General features: G+C 41.3%; 1 protein-coding gene across 5 annotated transcripts in view; it reads left to right on the top strand.

Annotated features, from left to right (window-relative positions):
• The window catches only part of CADM1 (cell adhesion molecule 1), a 354,634-nt gene that overhangs the window by 318,163 nt on the left and 20,280 nt on the right, over positions 1–16,191 (top strand). For 2 of the 5 annotated variants that reach the window (XM_068989349.1, XM_068989348.1), the window contains exons 8-9: positions 694–771; positions 11,385–11,417. The exons of 1 other annotated variant lie outside the window; for it this stretch is intronic. In XM_068989349.1, the coding sequence (XP_068845450.1) occupies positions 694–771; positions 11,385–11,417 (111 nt within the window). The remainder of the gene's footprint in view (positions 1–693; positions 772–11,384; positions 11,418–16,191) is intronic. 2 more of the 5 variants (XM_068989351.1, XM_068989350.1) reach the window with 2 other exon arrangements.

Raw genomic sequence — 16,191 nt, 5'->3', positions numbered from 1 at the left:
AAGATGGAAATGTTCTTCAGTGTTATCACTGTCGCCCACGTAGGTCAGGCTTAAGCAAAGGCAACGAACTCATTAATATTTATAAGTTGTAAAATTTATTGACTTTTAAGAAATAAAATCTCAGTAAAATCTCACAAGCCTGGAACTTGATATTTAGTGGTGACATTCTCTCTTCTTTGTATTTATCACAAGTATAGAAGTAGTTTTACTTCCTGCTGGGATGTATTGATGGAGAATAATGAAGTTAACAGTCAGAGAGCAAGAGGCAGGCAAGCACTCTTCCTTGGCCGATAGGAGCCCTTTAGATAGAGCAGCGCCATCTCCTCCTTTCTCCCACCGGTAAAAGTATGAAAGAAATTGCAAACATTGTACCCTCTCGGGGACTGAGTCGGTCTAACCCCACCCTTTGAAGCTGGATGGGAGGGTGTCATAGGTGTTTATTTTTTCCTCCCTTTTCTACTTCTCATCTTCTCATCCCTAGTTCACTTCATTAGTACAAATTTTCTTTTCTTCTTTTCTTAGCTCTTCTGGATAAGGCTTTGGGATATAATTAGAAGACATAAATCTTTGTGGGGGGATGGGGGTTTTGAGTTTCAAACAAACATCTCAGTGTCTTCATGCCTTTGTTTTGTCATTACTGGTCATTGTTGTGTTCAGCATTGTGGGTTTGATTTTCCTTTTTTTTTTATCCAGATCCCCCCACAACTATCCCTCCTCCCACAACAACCTCCACCACCACCACCACCACCACCATCCTCACCATCATCACAGGTACGGTACCTTCATTGCCATTGAAAATGTCCTGAATGTATATTGTCTTTCTGGTATGTATAAAAAAAGAAGCCTTAAAAGGTCTCTTTGAATCCTTGGAATTGAAGTATTCCTTCATTTGGTAATTTGAAAGACATTACATACTATGTTCTCAAGTTGAATCTTAAGGACCTCAGAAAAATCTTTAACATCCAAGCAATTTAACAGTAGGATCAGCTATTTTGCAGAATTCTTTTTTAAGCATCACCGTGCAAAGCAAAATGCTAGGGAAAATGGCAGCCTGGCTCTTAGAGGCTGGATAGCTTGTGTTTAGCCACGGTTGGCAAAATGGTAAGTATCCTGGCTTTGGATCCTCTCCTTGTCTTAATTTCATCTTAATCCATGTGAAAGAAAATACCCAGCCTTTACCATGCCTGTGTGGGCCATGTTCCTAAATGCATCATCCTTTTTGTCCCAGAGAGTACCTGCTGAGAGTATGTCACCTGGGGACCCACCATCCTTTCCACGCTGGGCACTCCTGTACCCCTTGCTGCCCTCCGTTAAACGTTGGAGGAGTGGAAGAGGCAGCCACAGCAGTTATCACTCTGTGGTTTAGCTCTTTGGACTCTCTGAAACTTATTCAAAAAGTTTCACTGTCTCCTATTTCTGACCATCACTGAGGGAGGAGATGTGCCTTCCAGTCCCTTCTTCCTGGTCCTCAGCAGCTCTCAATGCTTGATATTGCTTGTCTGGGAGGCTTGGAGTTTTCTCTGCCAGCCAGGGTGGGAAAGGTTACAGCCTTACCATGTCAGCTAGTCATGCAAGATTTCCTTACATAAGGTTGCACCTACCTGCTGTCGACAGGTACCTGCCCCAGAAACACGGAAAAGTAATTATTCTATGAGACCCTCCCCCCCCAAAAAAAAAATCTCTTTGAAAATTAACTTTTGCACTCCATCTCTGAGCCATGTGCTCTGGTGTACAATCCTATCACTGGACTTCTTTAAAATCACTGAATAGTATACTCATCTTTATCCTCCTTACCACCCTAGATATGGCAAACATCCTTCACATTAACTTTCTGGAGATGTTTTCAGTTTTCACAGGACTCGGCGAGATAGACAAAATGAAAATTCTAAGTGGTCAGTGAAAGAGGAGGCCTCATCAGTTTATGAAATATAACAGTAGATGGTCTAATTTCACTTTTCTTCACCTTTCTTAAGTATTACAGTGGAACAGAGAACTTTGAAATAAGCCACTAGTGAGGATGGTTTGAATGGTGTTTGTGAAAACATCAGTGTGTGCCCTTAATTGAAAAGCTTCTGAAAATCCATCAATTGGTGTTTGTGTCTCACTCTAAACTCAGCTCCAGCCAGGCTGCTTCCTAAATTCTTATCTGTGTGTATTTCCCTTTTAGCTTTCTGTTAGTTTCTTCTGCTTCTTAAGTAAATTCAGTTTATGAGTAGAGCAAATAGATTCCTCCCACTTTCTGTATCGTTAATAAAGACAGCAAAGTCACTCCTTCCTGACTCTGATTTCTAGAGCAACCATGCTAACATCTCTCCATGCTATGGACCAGGTGTTTGCCTTTCTTGATTTCTTACCTCTCATCCCAGTAGTGAGCCAATTAAGCTTGAGCTCCTGTTACCAGGTTTTCATGAATTTTCCTATGAATGACCCTTTGAATGTCATTGTAAATTACATCCAGCCCACTCGCCACTGCCCTGCCTGTGTGAATCCATTGAGAAAACCCATTGATGGTCTTTTTTCTTTACAGAAGTTGCCCAGGTATGAGCCCACCTTGATTACCTCTCCTTGTAGAAGTTTCCATCTAGGTAGCCAGTCAAGTTTACAGCATCAGCGCCACATTTCTCCTTAGTGTGGAGCCACTACTTTTCATTTGTGGCTGGCCTGTCACTAGCTTAGGCTGTTTTTATTTGTTTTTAAAGACCCTTCATAACAGCCCAACTCCTCCCCTCTCGCCGTCAATCTCAGCAACTTGGCAGAGGCGCTTCAATCACACTCCAAATCCTTCAGTCCAGACTGAAGCTCATTGCACGTCCTGAAACAGCTACAACTCACTGTTACCACAGTTCCAACCACGGAGACTCCATTTAAGAGGAAATTTTAAAAACAAGCAATGCTGTGTTTCTGGCCACATCACAGGTACCTTTATAGGGACTTCTCTGCTCCTCCCCCTCGTCTCCTGGCCTCAGCTCAAGGTCACGAAAGACGATACCGTAGATGCACTTGTGGCCTCCTGATGTTCCTAGCGGAACCCTCTCTACACACAGATGCACTTGTGGTGATGAATGCCCTGATTTCTCAGTGGCACACCCAAGAGTCGTTAAAGCAAAATTGCCTCTAAAACAACACTGGAGAATCCGTTGCCTTAATGGGTGTGATCTCACAGGCTTGCTGTGTCTTAACAAGCAGTGTTATATATATTTATCTTGCCCAGAAAGTGTACTTGTGGAATTTAACATTTGCTCCTTTCTTCAAACAGATTAAAGGTTACGGAGCCGAATGATTCCACGTCCCATTTTAAAGGTCCAGGCCATCTCCTAGATTTAGATTGGCTCCTAAAAAAATCTTCCAGACTGAATCTTGACAAATGGAGAGCTAAATTAATTTCTACTGCTCTTCTTTCTTGTACTGTTTGGTATATTACAGCTAACCATTAGCCTTAAAAGCTTCAACAGCTAAATCTAGTGACAGTAACATAAAGCATTGGCTTAAAAAAAAAAAAAAAAAAAAAGGAAGAGGAAGCCCACAGGCATCTTATTTATTTTCTCCCAGGCAAATGCAATGACTGAAACACATTCCCTAGGTCAGAGTTTCATTACAAGCAAAATGTACAAATGCAGTCGAAAAAAATGTTTTTAAACTCGAAAGGTCATAGATGATTTCTGATGTCTCTGAAAGGAAGTGTTCCAGCATTGTCTTTTATCTTCCACAACCGGAATAATCGAATTGTTCCCCTTGTTAGGGAGGCAGGCCTCCATGAGTTCTCAGTCACCTGATTCCCTCAAAACATGTTAGCACTTCATTCTGGAGGCCCTGGTAAAAGAGGAATTGTGAGCCCAACCTGGGGCTTCCCACATGGCTTGATGGTAAAGAACCCACCTGCCAATGCAAGAGAAACAAGTTCGATCCTTGAGTCAGGAAGATCCCCCAGAGAAGGAAATGGCAACCCACCCCAGTGTTCTTGCCATGGGCAATCCCATGGACAGAGGAGCCTGGTGGGCTACAGTCCATGGGATCGCAAAAGAGACAGATATGACTTAGCTATTCAGCAACGACAGCCTGACTTGATGCTGCCCACCCAGAATCATAGGTGGGTGGAGGAGCAGGGCATCCCTGCCTCACATCCATTCTGCGTGGGGAAGCTCTCCTGACTTAGATGTAAAGGCCACATCTAAAGGTAGCTTCATCTTTGGAAGATTTTTGCAGGCACTAGAGTCCTGAAAGGATGATTTGATGTCAGTTTGCCATATGAGCATTGTTGTGGCTTTGTAACTATTCACCCACCATTAGAATCTTTTTCTGAATAAGAAGCCATTTGAGGGATGGAGTTGGGATGGGAGCCGCACAGAGCCTCCTGTGATGTCCCTTAAGATTCTTTGGTGTCTCTGCTCTCTTTCATGTACATTGATATTCTAACCACATATTTCTGTTTTGACTATTGCTACTGGCAAGCCCCCACTTATTTTTTTTTTTTTCTTTTAACATCAAGTCTGTGTGGTTTCATTCATGGAAGATACATGCTATAATATGAAAGTGCAAACTGCATAATTTAAATTGTCCCTGGCATCCTCTTCTAAAATACAGAGACAGCCAACCATTACCCATGGTAACAGTCCTCCATGGAGATTCCTTTCAGAAACCAGAATCAAAGAAAAATCTATCGCCATATAGGGGGGAGCATTGTTCTGTTTTGTTTTGAGCTTCCTTTAAAATTGGTTGATTTTGTATATCAGATGTACATAAAAATACCTGTTTTGTGTTTGGGGATAGTTTTGCCCCTGTCTGCCAGTTGGGTCAGTCACCTTAGGGAAATATTCTGTGTTTCCTTCCGTAGTTAATGTGGATAATGTATTGGATCTGCCTGGTTGTGCCCTGGGTTAGATGCTTGATGAGAAAAGTACCATAGAAAACAGCACTCAGTTTTAAACACCCTTAGCAGCCTAAATATAAAATTCAGGCCGGGAGGAGTTCAACCTGTAGGTCACACTTACACGTGCAACTGTCATAAATTAAAAAATTAAAATCACCTTAGAATAAGAAATGAATAGCTATAGGGCCAAAATCTGAAACACATTTAAAAATCCTTTCATAAGAATGAAGTAGGTCATTTCTAAATGAATTTTTCTCTTTTTGAAAGTACATATCCAATTAAAATATTTTGTGTTTCTTGGAAAAGAAAACAGCATGGATTTTCTTATTGGCATCTGAGCACCCAGTATTCAATATACCTTGGAGAAAGTGTGTCCCCCAGGCTCACACTATTATTTTGGCTTTCATAGTCTCCTATTCATAAGCTTTTCTGTGTGTAATGTGGGTCAGATCACATAAATAAAGGAGGTGAGAACAGCCTTTATCCTTCGGGGATATTTGTAGAAGATGCCAAATTGGGGAAACTCAACACCCTGGCACATGTTTTTAGTTTCCTAAATGCAAAGGAAAGAAGTATACCTGTCTTAAGACTGACTATAGAGCTTTGCTCCACATTGAGCTGTCTGTTATCCAGGGTCCTGCCTTCATGATCCCTACACTCTGCTGTTGACGTTTGCATGATGTCAAGGGTAATGCTCATAGGGCATTCATTCACCAAATATCAAGGGCCCATAATATGTATAGCGGCCTGCTAGCACCCATGGAGACAGTAAATTCCTGGAACCCCTTGAAATATAGCTGAGGGAATAGATGATACCCACCGGAACTCAGTAGCAAGAGGTACTGTGCACTTAGGGCTGATGCAGAAGATTGGCGAGATCATCACAGAAGTAGAAGTCAGTCTGTGCCATCAGGGAATGTATAGAAAGTGGATACGAAAGGATGGCATTTTGGAAATTAAGCATGAAGACCTAACTTTACCTCAAGCATCTATCTTCAGTGTGTGTGCCTGTCTTGTGTGTGTTTATATCCTGGGTATATACTAAACCACTGTTGCTAGGAGATACTCATCTCTCATTCTAGAATGTTTACTAAATTGCCTTTCTTCTTGAGTTTGTATCTACTCCATTAAGACTGTTTTTCATTCATCATTTACTGAATGCTTATCAAATGTTACTGATATATATGCCAGTATGTCTGGTGACAAGAATATTATTAGGGCCCTAGCAGACACTCAGGAGCCATCTTTGTTGTAATGAGCTCCCTTTTCAGGTTTTTGCCCCCTAAGTGCATTGACCATTTTTTTTCCATACTGCCTCAAGTGTGCCCATTTTTATTTTACTGCTGCTGATAAGCTTATTACAGATACCGACAATAGCCAACTGGTTTTGACCCATATTGACTTACGAGAGAATGGAAGAAATTAATGATGAAGGGCACCTGATTCTGCATTTTTTTTTTAAAGGGGATGAGGGATAGGAAGTGAGAATTTTTCTAATGCTTCTAATCATCATTTCTCTCATCATCCATACTCTTATGCTCCTTGTTGAAAAAGAATCCAAGAGAGAAGGAATTGACATGTTTTCATACTGAAGACTGATGCACAACAGTGCAAAAAAAAAATCATCTCACTTTAAATACAGGTTTTTTAGGATTAGAAAGTTGGAGCTATCTCATTGTTGGGAAATGCAGGGCTTGGCAGGAAGGACCCAGCCCTGGGAGTATCTACCCTGGGACAAGTATCAGCTGCTACTTCTAGAGCTGCTCCCCACTGTGCACCATCAGCCTCCTTGTCCCTACCTTCCCGTCACCGTCACCATGCCTCGCCCCTCTCTGCCATGCCTCCCACCCAGCACTGACCAACATCGTGGGAGAGGAATTGTTCTCCTTGTTAAATGAAACCACGGTACAGATCCCTATTGTTTTCAGAACATCTGGCTTGCCGATGCAAGGATCTCAGGGGCATAGCGGCACTCGTGAACAATTCTGAAGAAGCTTTTAACAAAACTTGAAATTAACCAAAGGAAAAACCAAACCTAGTCCCCTTCTCGCAGATCCTTGGTGCACAGCTTCTCCTCTCAAAGGAGAAGCGACGTGAAGACGGAAGGGAGCTTCTCGTGGGTCAGTCTCTGCCCTCAGAGGAGAGGCGACGTGAAGACGGAAGGGAGCTTCTCATGAGTCTCATACTCGGGCCTGTTAGCTTCATTCCTATCCACTTCCCCCATCCCTGAGAAATGGGAGTTTAATCAAAACCTAACATAAATGGGAAGAAAATTAACTGGGGAATGGGTAGAAAATAAATTTCAAAGTTTAATTTTTTAGCATGTATGTTTGCTTTCAATAGATTTCAAGTATGTCAAAAAGAAAGAAAAGAAAAAAAAAAAACTATAATATATATTGGCTAGTGCGGCACAACTGTGAGAATAAAATTGTCAGGGGAATTCCTCGCCTGCCCCGGCATCCAGATTTAAAGCAGTTCCATAACACAAACTGAAGAGGAATTCAATTAAGAAAACCCATTGGCTCCTTATTGACTTTAGTTAAGAAAATAAACCAAGGGAAAGTGTATTAAAATATGTCTGGACTGCTTAGTATGCTTTCATCTAAGCTTATGACAATCAAAATGGCAGAATTTAAATTCTTTACAATTAAGCTCTGCTTTCGAGCAGATTGGGTTCTCTGGGTTATTACCCTGTGCATTTTTTAATGTATACCCTACTCCCACCCCTCCCTGCCCCCCAAAAAAAGGCAGCCTTGCAGCGAATCTGGGTATTATAAAGCAGGAGCACCACAGAGCAATTGGAGAAGAAAAAGTATTTAAGGTTGTAAATTTAATTTTGTTCTTGGATTTTCATTTTCATTTATGGCACCCGTTGTGTTTGAGACCACGGACTAATTTATGGATTAGTTTTAAACCCCCAGTCTGTCACACTCAATGAACAATTCTAAGTTGGAGAGAATCCATATGAAAGGATTAGAATGTGCCACAGTGGAGCTTACACATGACTGTTTCAACTAAATAGTGTCCAGCTGCCTCACACACATTTTTTGGTGGGTTTTGTTTTGGGGATTTTTTTTTTTTTTTTTTTTTTTTTTTTGCTTCTTGGTTAAACAGCTAGAGTCTCTCATCTGACATATTGTCTGAACCTTTTGATTTTGAAAATATACTGTCACGTGAAATATAGGTGACGTTTAATTTATTCAAGGTAGAGTTCCATAAACTGTTTGTATGGCTGGGAGACTGAAAGTCGATATTTAGCGAAATGTTCATCTTTCAAACAGCAGTGCAGGCCCTGCCCTTGGTTACCTTGTTTAATTATACTCATAAAACAGCTAGGGAGTGACTATTAAGACCATACACACTTACTGGCTTTGCAAGAACGTGGGATTGTTTTTTCTTGACCATATAAAATAAATGTACGATAAATTACTCCCTCATTGTAATTAAAATGAAAATAGAGACAATAGCTCAACAAGGCCTTTTTAATTTCATAGCCCTATACCACCGTTAAGTCCACCTCAACTTTCTGTGACCTATTTTTCTCCTAGGCTTAGTGCAAAGATTATTTTTTAAAGACAGCCACAGAATGAGGTTTGAAGAAAGCCTCCGTTAAGGCAATTAGGCACTCTCATTTTTCAAGTTAATTACAGCCTATGTTATCTTCTACTGGAAAGTTACTGTTTGCGTCTTGCCTGTGCTTAGAATGTTGTAAAACAATATAGTGACCCCACAAGTTGATTCACAGGGGTGGGCTAGCACATCTCTCCAGCCTTCTGATTACAATACCTTAACAAATCCTATTGCACAGAGCCACACTCACTTCAGAGCCAGGGTGTCTCTGGTTTCTGCGTGAAGTCGTAATGCAATTATGAAGGAGAATTAGATTCTGTCACAGTGCTGTCCTGTGGAGAGCACAAAGTCACTTCTAAAGGATTTTATTTTTTTTTCATTCTTTACTTGAAATAGCCTCTGTTCAGATACCACACCAGATGCTCTTAGAGAAATGGAATCAGCAACTCCCCCAGTATACCCTCCAATCTCGGTCTCAACTTTGTAGCCAGGCTGTGTGTCTGCTGCGGTCTCTGCTCCATTGCTGATCCCTGGTTTTTGCCACTCCCAGCTGCAGTAACTGTGTTGTTTACTTGAACATGTGCTTGCTTTTAACTGTTTTAGAACTGTGTGTTTTCCTTCTCAACTTCCCTTTCTCTTCCCTTTTGGGTGCAATTGATGGATTTTGCATCCCCAGAACAAGGAGGCAAGCTGCACTGTGAACTTCTTTTGTTTATCCTCTGGTACCCACAGAGTAGTGTACACCCAGCTTCTGTTTGTTTGATTTTGTCATAAAGCCAACATGATGTCGTGATATAGGAAGACAGTTTCTTGTCTTCCTACAAGTCATCTGTTAATGCTAAGACATCATTTTTGAGGACCCTTAGGTTTTACCCCAATCCCTTTCTTTCATTTTATTTTAATGATTTAACTGGTGAAAATAAAGCATATTAGAATGCTGCTACAAAAATAATGAACCAAAATGTTTACTGCTTTTTTAAAAAAAATTTTGGAAAAGAACCAGTGTCTAGCCATAGAATGTATAAACTTGCATTTAAGTGTTTCTATACAAATGTGCATTTGATTTTGCCCCTCCTTTAAAAGCACCGCAAACTAACCTTGATTTGGATGTTTCAAGTAAGGAGATGTGTTGTGAGCATCTGATGTAGAGATGTTTCAACTGTACAATTTTTGGTATTGTTTTTTAACTGCTATTTTATGCACACAGACTTGTCAGTAAGTATTGCGTTCTGATGTGGTTTATGTTTTTCTTTCCTTCATCTGTTCTTCAGAAACTCAGCTATAAGTTATATTAAGCTGCAATGGCCTCTCAGACTTGTAGTTAATTCTGGCTCCTTAGAAGGGCTCTAATTTTTTGATGGTCTAGGATCCTGAGGAGGGCATGCCAATGAAGGGAAACACCGGTGTGAATTCATGTGTCATATTTACAAATCAGAAGCACCAGGCTCCTTGGACCAAAAACAAAGTTGCATTTTGGCATTATGGTGCATTTAAACATTGCCTGTGTGTCAAGTCCGAAAGAGCCTTTCGGAGTCTCTTAAACTCGTGAAAATAATTACCAGCTGCATGATTTTTTAAAAAAAGTACAGACAACTACTCAACAGTGTTAACCCCAAATCCCACTTCCCCTCGACGTGACCAGCTTGTGTGTGGGTGTCACCACTGCTCTGGCCAGAAGGGGTCCATGGAGGGAGACACCTTGAGAGGTGGAACTGAACGTTAAAACCCGGCCAGATGGGTTGATGGCGGAATGGAGTTGGCTAGAAGAGTGGTGTTAAATAAGACTTTGGAAAAAGAATGTCACCATGCATTTTGTTAGATATTTATCCCACTTCCCCTGTAGCCAAAATGAGAAAGGAAATTTCTGGAGCCCCTTGGGGAATTTTCCATGAAGAGGAGCCAATCCAGCAGGCCTGATTTTGAAGCCTGAAAGGTTTTGAAGGAGAAAACTTGAACAGCATTAGAAATAGAAGAAGAAAGAGACAAACCATGGTTTCTTCCACAGCAAGTGCATCTGGCAGTGAAAAAGCATCATGTGCCATCTCCTAATTCACCCTGGAGGCAGGACTTCTGGCAGCTCACAGCAGTGAAAGTGGTTCTGGATCATGGGTCTGGATGACTGGATGCTTTAACTTTGGGAATGTCACATGATGAGAAGTGGCGTTTCACAAATTACGTGGACCTGGTGTTTCCATGCCAGACTTCTGCTCTTAAGAGTGTAACATAGTAAGATCTGCAGAGTGAAGAATGGGTGAGTGGTGAGTGTCTGTGTGTGTGGGTGTGGGTGTGGGTGTATAAAGATCAGTCCAAAACCCTTTAACATGTTCATCCCCATGGCCTCCAAGTTAACTGAACTTTCCAGCTGAATTCTGCTGAGATAACACACTGGATGAAAAACTTGAACCCCTGTATTCATCTGCAGGCATCTGCCTATGAGCCGTAAAAGGATCCTAAACGTGCAACTGACTCAGTGACGCCTGATTGGGAGTAAAGCCCAAGTGCCCGGGTGGGTTGGGTTAAAACAAAGGCAATGTTTGAATGTATGAATCTGTTCAGGCCAGCCTCTCAACTGAGTGTTTGTGTCGCAGTCCTGAGCCTTGGTGCATTCAGAGCCATCCACCAGTCACTGGGTTTGCACTGGTGTTTCTCATCACTTTGCATGTTCCCCTGACTCTTGTCTAGCAAATAGATGTGTCCTGGCAAGCCCCCAAAACCAAAGAAGTTACTGTTATCCTCACTGGCTCGCAGCTTTGAGCTGAAGGCATGTCTTAAAACAGTGCAACTCACTTCAAATGCTTTTGGCTTTTCATTTATTATTGCTTGTCACGCGATGTTCTTTGAAAGCTTGCTCATATATTATCTGTTCCATTTTTTTCCATTTTCCCTTTTTTTGCATGCCGTTCCTCCTGTTTCTTCCCTTCCTCCAATCCTCTGTTCCCGTCTGTAGACACCACGGCGACGACAGAACCAGCAGTTCACGGTTGGTACCACATTACTGTTTATCTACTTTCTCAGCACTGCTGAGCGGCAAGGCAAGCCTGGGAAAAAGAGAAATGTAGTCTTCAAGGGAAACTGTGTTCCAAGTAGACTGATCTCATAAATGTACTCTAATTTGTGAGGCTTAAAAGGATGTCGAGTCTTGTCATTTCTGTTGAAAGTTCAGTGGCCAGTGGATGCAGTCTGAGATGAGGCCGCCTCTGCGCCAGCTAGCTGGGTTAGAGGAAGTTTTAGCTGCATGTAGCCCTTATTTCTACAATGCCACCAGACCCTGAAACATAAGGGACTCCAAAAAAAGAACTAATATTTGCCTTAAAATCATAGCATCTGAATTAAAGGCCCAGTTGCTTTCTTCATTTATAGGCTAGAGTCCCAGGTACATCTTGAAGAGGAGTCATTTGTAGGACAGATCAGGGTGAAAGATTCCTGTTTCAATGCATGACGTAGGAATGAGGAAGAAGTTTGTTCTTTAATTATACTCCCAATTGTATTTACCTCCGTGAGCACGTGCGCTTAATCTCCATGTGTGCATATAAGTTTATACATTTGGCAGAAAACATCTCCAGACTAAGAAGGATACCATACATACATTTCAACAGCATTAACTGAGACCTGAAAAAGATCATTTGTTGGGGGGGTATCTTGTAGACAAAAGACTAAAAGAACAAACTCATTATGATTTCAGCCAAAAGTGAATAAAAATCAAGTAAGTGAAGCTCAGGAGCAGGTATCAGGGAATCCTTTTCCCAATTTCTCCTCTGACTTCCTAGGTTGGAAGAGGTCTATTCACTTTTCTATGTCTCTCCCATTAGAAAATGAGAATCATGTTTCATCTGTATATTACTTAGCTCAAATCTCACCCTGCTGATATTGTGCTTTGGAGAGAGATGTTAGTTAAAAGTAGGCTGAATTTTAATAACTGAATCCAAGGGAATTATTTGGTAAAGGGCCTACTTAAATCACTTTGCACACTGTGGCAGAGTTGAAATCCATCATTTAAATGACAAAAGGTGATCAGCCAAGCCTATGTTGTTCATTCAACTTTTAGAGAAACAGCTCTTCCAAGCACGACTGACCTTCTTAAATAGACCTACATTTAGACCTTACCAGTTAGAAATCTCTGACAAAACCTGTGTAAGCTGGCCTTGAAGGTCAGGCCTTGATACTTGGCAGACCACCTCCATACCTGGACCTCCTGATGAGAAATTCTAAGAAAGCAGAACAGAGGTGGGTATGGGGTAATACCCTTTCAGGCCCTAATCCACCTCTCCCCGCCCTTTTCTGTTATTGGCATAAAGGGAAAAGTTCATAAAATTAGTTAAACGGCCAGACACACCAACAATCATGAGAAATCAATTAGGTATAAAACTTCCACTTTCCAAGGTAATGCCCCATAGTGCCTGCTACATCTTAGGCATCGCACTCCATTAAGCTTGGTTATTTGTAGGTTTCATCATTAATTGAGCACTTCCTGACTTTTATTGATTATTCTCAGAGCTTTAAGGCTATTTTAATGTAGTTCAAGAGATTTTATTCTATTCTTTTTAGGATGTTTTAAGTTCTGAGCTTTCAATGATTAACTCCAGGGTCAAATGTAACCGTAAGATTCCTGATTTCTGTGAGTTCTTTTGAAGAAACATTGATCATTTATCTCCTAAGACTCCTGAGTTCTGTTTTCTAGGTCCCTTTAATAAAATGAGTGTACTTATATGACTCTGATAGTTTTAGGTCTTGGAGTTGGGTGGGATAATCAAGGTAAAAGTATGTCCCTTGACCTGAAAAATGAGAAATTAACTTTGGGGCCAGTCCTGATTTTAGGATACTAATAGGATCAAAAAAAGATCACCTTCACGTTCTCTTTCTCCATATGATCATATATTTCTCTGTGGAGAAAGAGAAAGTGAAGGTGATCTCTTTTGAGGGCATAATAAAGAGACACTTGGAACAGAACTCACATTCCTGTGACAGGAAACAAGAGATGCCTGTGTACCGTAAGAAGCAAGCACTTTCTTACTAGTTCAGGGATAGTGTTCAAGCCCGCAATATCTCAGGTAGGATGCTGTTGACCAGCAGTGCATGAGAAGTATACCTTGAGCCAAGAAATTCGGGGAGGAAAAAAGGAAATAAGAATAATATGTGTGTATATGTATCTATATATATGTACATATATGATTCCTTAACAGCAAGAGGAGAGATGTGATAATCCAGGTTGATTCCTATAAAATGCATTTATAAATACATGCCCCAACCTATCTAAAACCCTCATAGCATCCTCACAAAGGGATCCTACCACTTTTAAACAGCATACTCTCCAGCCCACAGCAAAAAGCTTAAATGAAAGCCAAAGTAATATCTAGAATTTGACTTGACAGAGGGGGAAAGAAGTCTTCCAGGTCAGTTGCCAGGATAGAAAAGGTAATAGAATGTGATGGAAGTTACAGAGCAGGGGACCAGATTTCCAAGGAGATGAGGATATAGAACTGATTTTATTGAAGTGATTTATCAGTAAACCCATGTGACTAAGATTCACTCGAGACTTATCTTGAGGTGTTCATGTTGGGGATCTGGGCCTAGAAAAATGTGGTTTGGTAACTTGGCAACTTAAATGACAAGACATACTAGATCAGCCAGTTGTGGCCATTGTACTGGTCCTAAAGTATTCATAGTGGATTTCCTCCCATACTTCTCCTTTCTAAAAAGGAAAAAAAAAATTATTTTTTTTACAAAATGCTTTCCCTTTGAAGACTCATTAAAATGTTTTATTCAAGCTTGTGTTGCTAGAGTACGTATGAAGTATATCAGTTGTTGATGTATGTTGACCTTTTGTTCTTAACCAATATCTGATTGAAATAAGCATGTATTGGAAGGTTAGAAGTGCATGGGCATGATTCAAAAGCAAATGGATTTTCTCCAAAAAGAAACCAAACAGCAATCAGCCACAGTGTTTCTTTAAGGATCTAATTGATAGTAAAGATAAATGTGAGTGTAAGAACGGGATTCCTAGACCAGGGTGACTGAAGGGATCTTCTTTGAAGAAGGATCTTGAGCATTTGTGTTTTTGGAGCTCATCCTTAAGGCCTGGACAGGAAGAATCCTGTGTCATGTGTGCATGTTGAGCAATGCCAAAAAAAAAAAAAAAACACTCTGCCAAATCCTGGCACCATACGGTCTGAAACTGACGGCAGAAATGCATGAGTGATGTGCGCACGGATGGTGTCGTCGTTCTCATGGCTCTTGATGTGTGGGTGTGTGTGATGGGCTTTGTTGTTTGCCCCCATGCGGGCGCGTCTCCGTAAGCGTCTTGTGCCGTGTTCTGTTTGTGCCCTGTGTGTCCCCTCTTGCTTCCCCACCCACCTCCCTCCCGTGAGGTCTGGGTGATCGCATGCCCATGGTCTGGAATAGTGCTTGTGCTTTTGCTGCACTGCAGTCGGCTGGCTTCCTCTGGGTTTGGGGTTTTCTCTCTGTCTTTCTCTCCCTCTACGCCCCTGCTGTTTTTGTTTTTGTTTTTGTTTTCAAGGCTACCTGTCCTTTTGCTTTCCACCTCTTAATACATTAGAGGCTGATGGGCTCATGATTTATAACCCCAAATGACGTAACTAGTTTTTAATTCAGTCTGCAAGCGTAGCGAGACTCACACCGGGAACCCCTCTGACATAATTGTTCATTTTCAGTTTTGGTTCCAAAACGTTGGCCCCATGCTAGATCCACGCTCTTCTCCTAGACCACTGCCCTTAGGTAACTACCCCACAAATCTCTCTTTCCCTGACTAATTTTATAAGTAGTGCAAGCCATGATGGAAGTCTAAAATCACATGAAATTTCTTATCTTTCTGTTCAATTGTGGGGAAATTCTGAAGCCCATTTTTAAGGAGCAGTAGCCAGCAGTGCGCATTATTACAACCTCTATGTCCACCACCTGTGTATGCACCCCTCTGCACACCTCTCTGTTCGAGTGCACAACAATGGCATTCGAAGGCTGTCATTCAGTCAAGGGACTCTGCAGACATGTGTGTTCTACTCAAGAACCAAGCTAAAGAGGTTTACGAATGGCTGCAGGACCTGAAGATTGCGTTTCAGCCTTGCTATGCAGTTTGCAAACAATATGCTACTGTTTAACGGCGTGAACCAAATTTCTGCTAATGGGATGAAGGGGAAAACTCTCCAGAAAAGCTGACAAAGCAGGAAGAACAGGATGACTGACTGAGCTTTTAGAATAAAACAACCAGGGGCGTCTGAACTCTTAATGGCTGGTGATGGAAGTAACAGATTCCGTAATATGGCCAAGTGATCAGATGTGTGCTGCTTAGGTAAGAGAGAGACCATCGCCTACTTTTTCATAATGGGAATAATACTAGGGCCAGTGGGAAGTTGTTTGTTTCCTAGAGATTTTATTTGATCATTCTGTTTTGGAAGTTTCAGGAAAAAAAGGGGGAACCCTGATGAACTCAACCCCAAACATTCAGATTTTACTTGACCTTGAATTTATTTAAATATCTCTAGGATTTCTTGCTGTTTCTAATTTTTGAAGTTTTCCTTAACCTGGTTTAAAATTGCCATGCCATTCATAGCATTTTTAGAAGCCAGTGAGTTCTGCTGGAAAGGAGGAGTAACTATCCCAACAGCAGAAGCAGTGTCTGCAGAAAAGCACGGGATAGGCAGCCCGTAATCGCATCACGAAGGAGTGAGATTCCTGTCTGTGGAAGAGATGATTCTCATGTATCAAATCATCATGTTTGCACCTCAGGATTTTATTAATTG

The sequence above is a fragment of the Capricornis sumatraensis genome, chromosome 16, assembly GCF_032405125.1.
Source record: "Capricornis sumatraensis isolate serow.1 chromosome 16, serow.2, whole genome shotgun sequence".
Lineage (NCBI taxonomy): Eukaryota > Metazoa > Chordata > Mammalia > Artiodactyla > Bovidae > Capricornis > Capricornis sumatraensis.
Note: the sequence above shows the minus strand (reverse complement) of the source record. Positions and strands in the feature narration are given on the sequence as shown.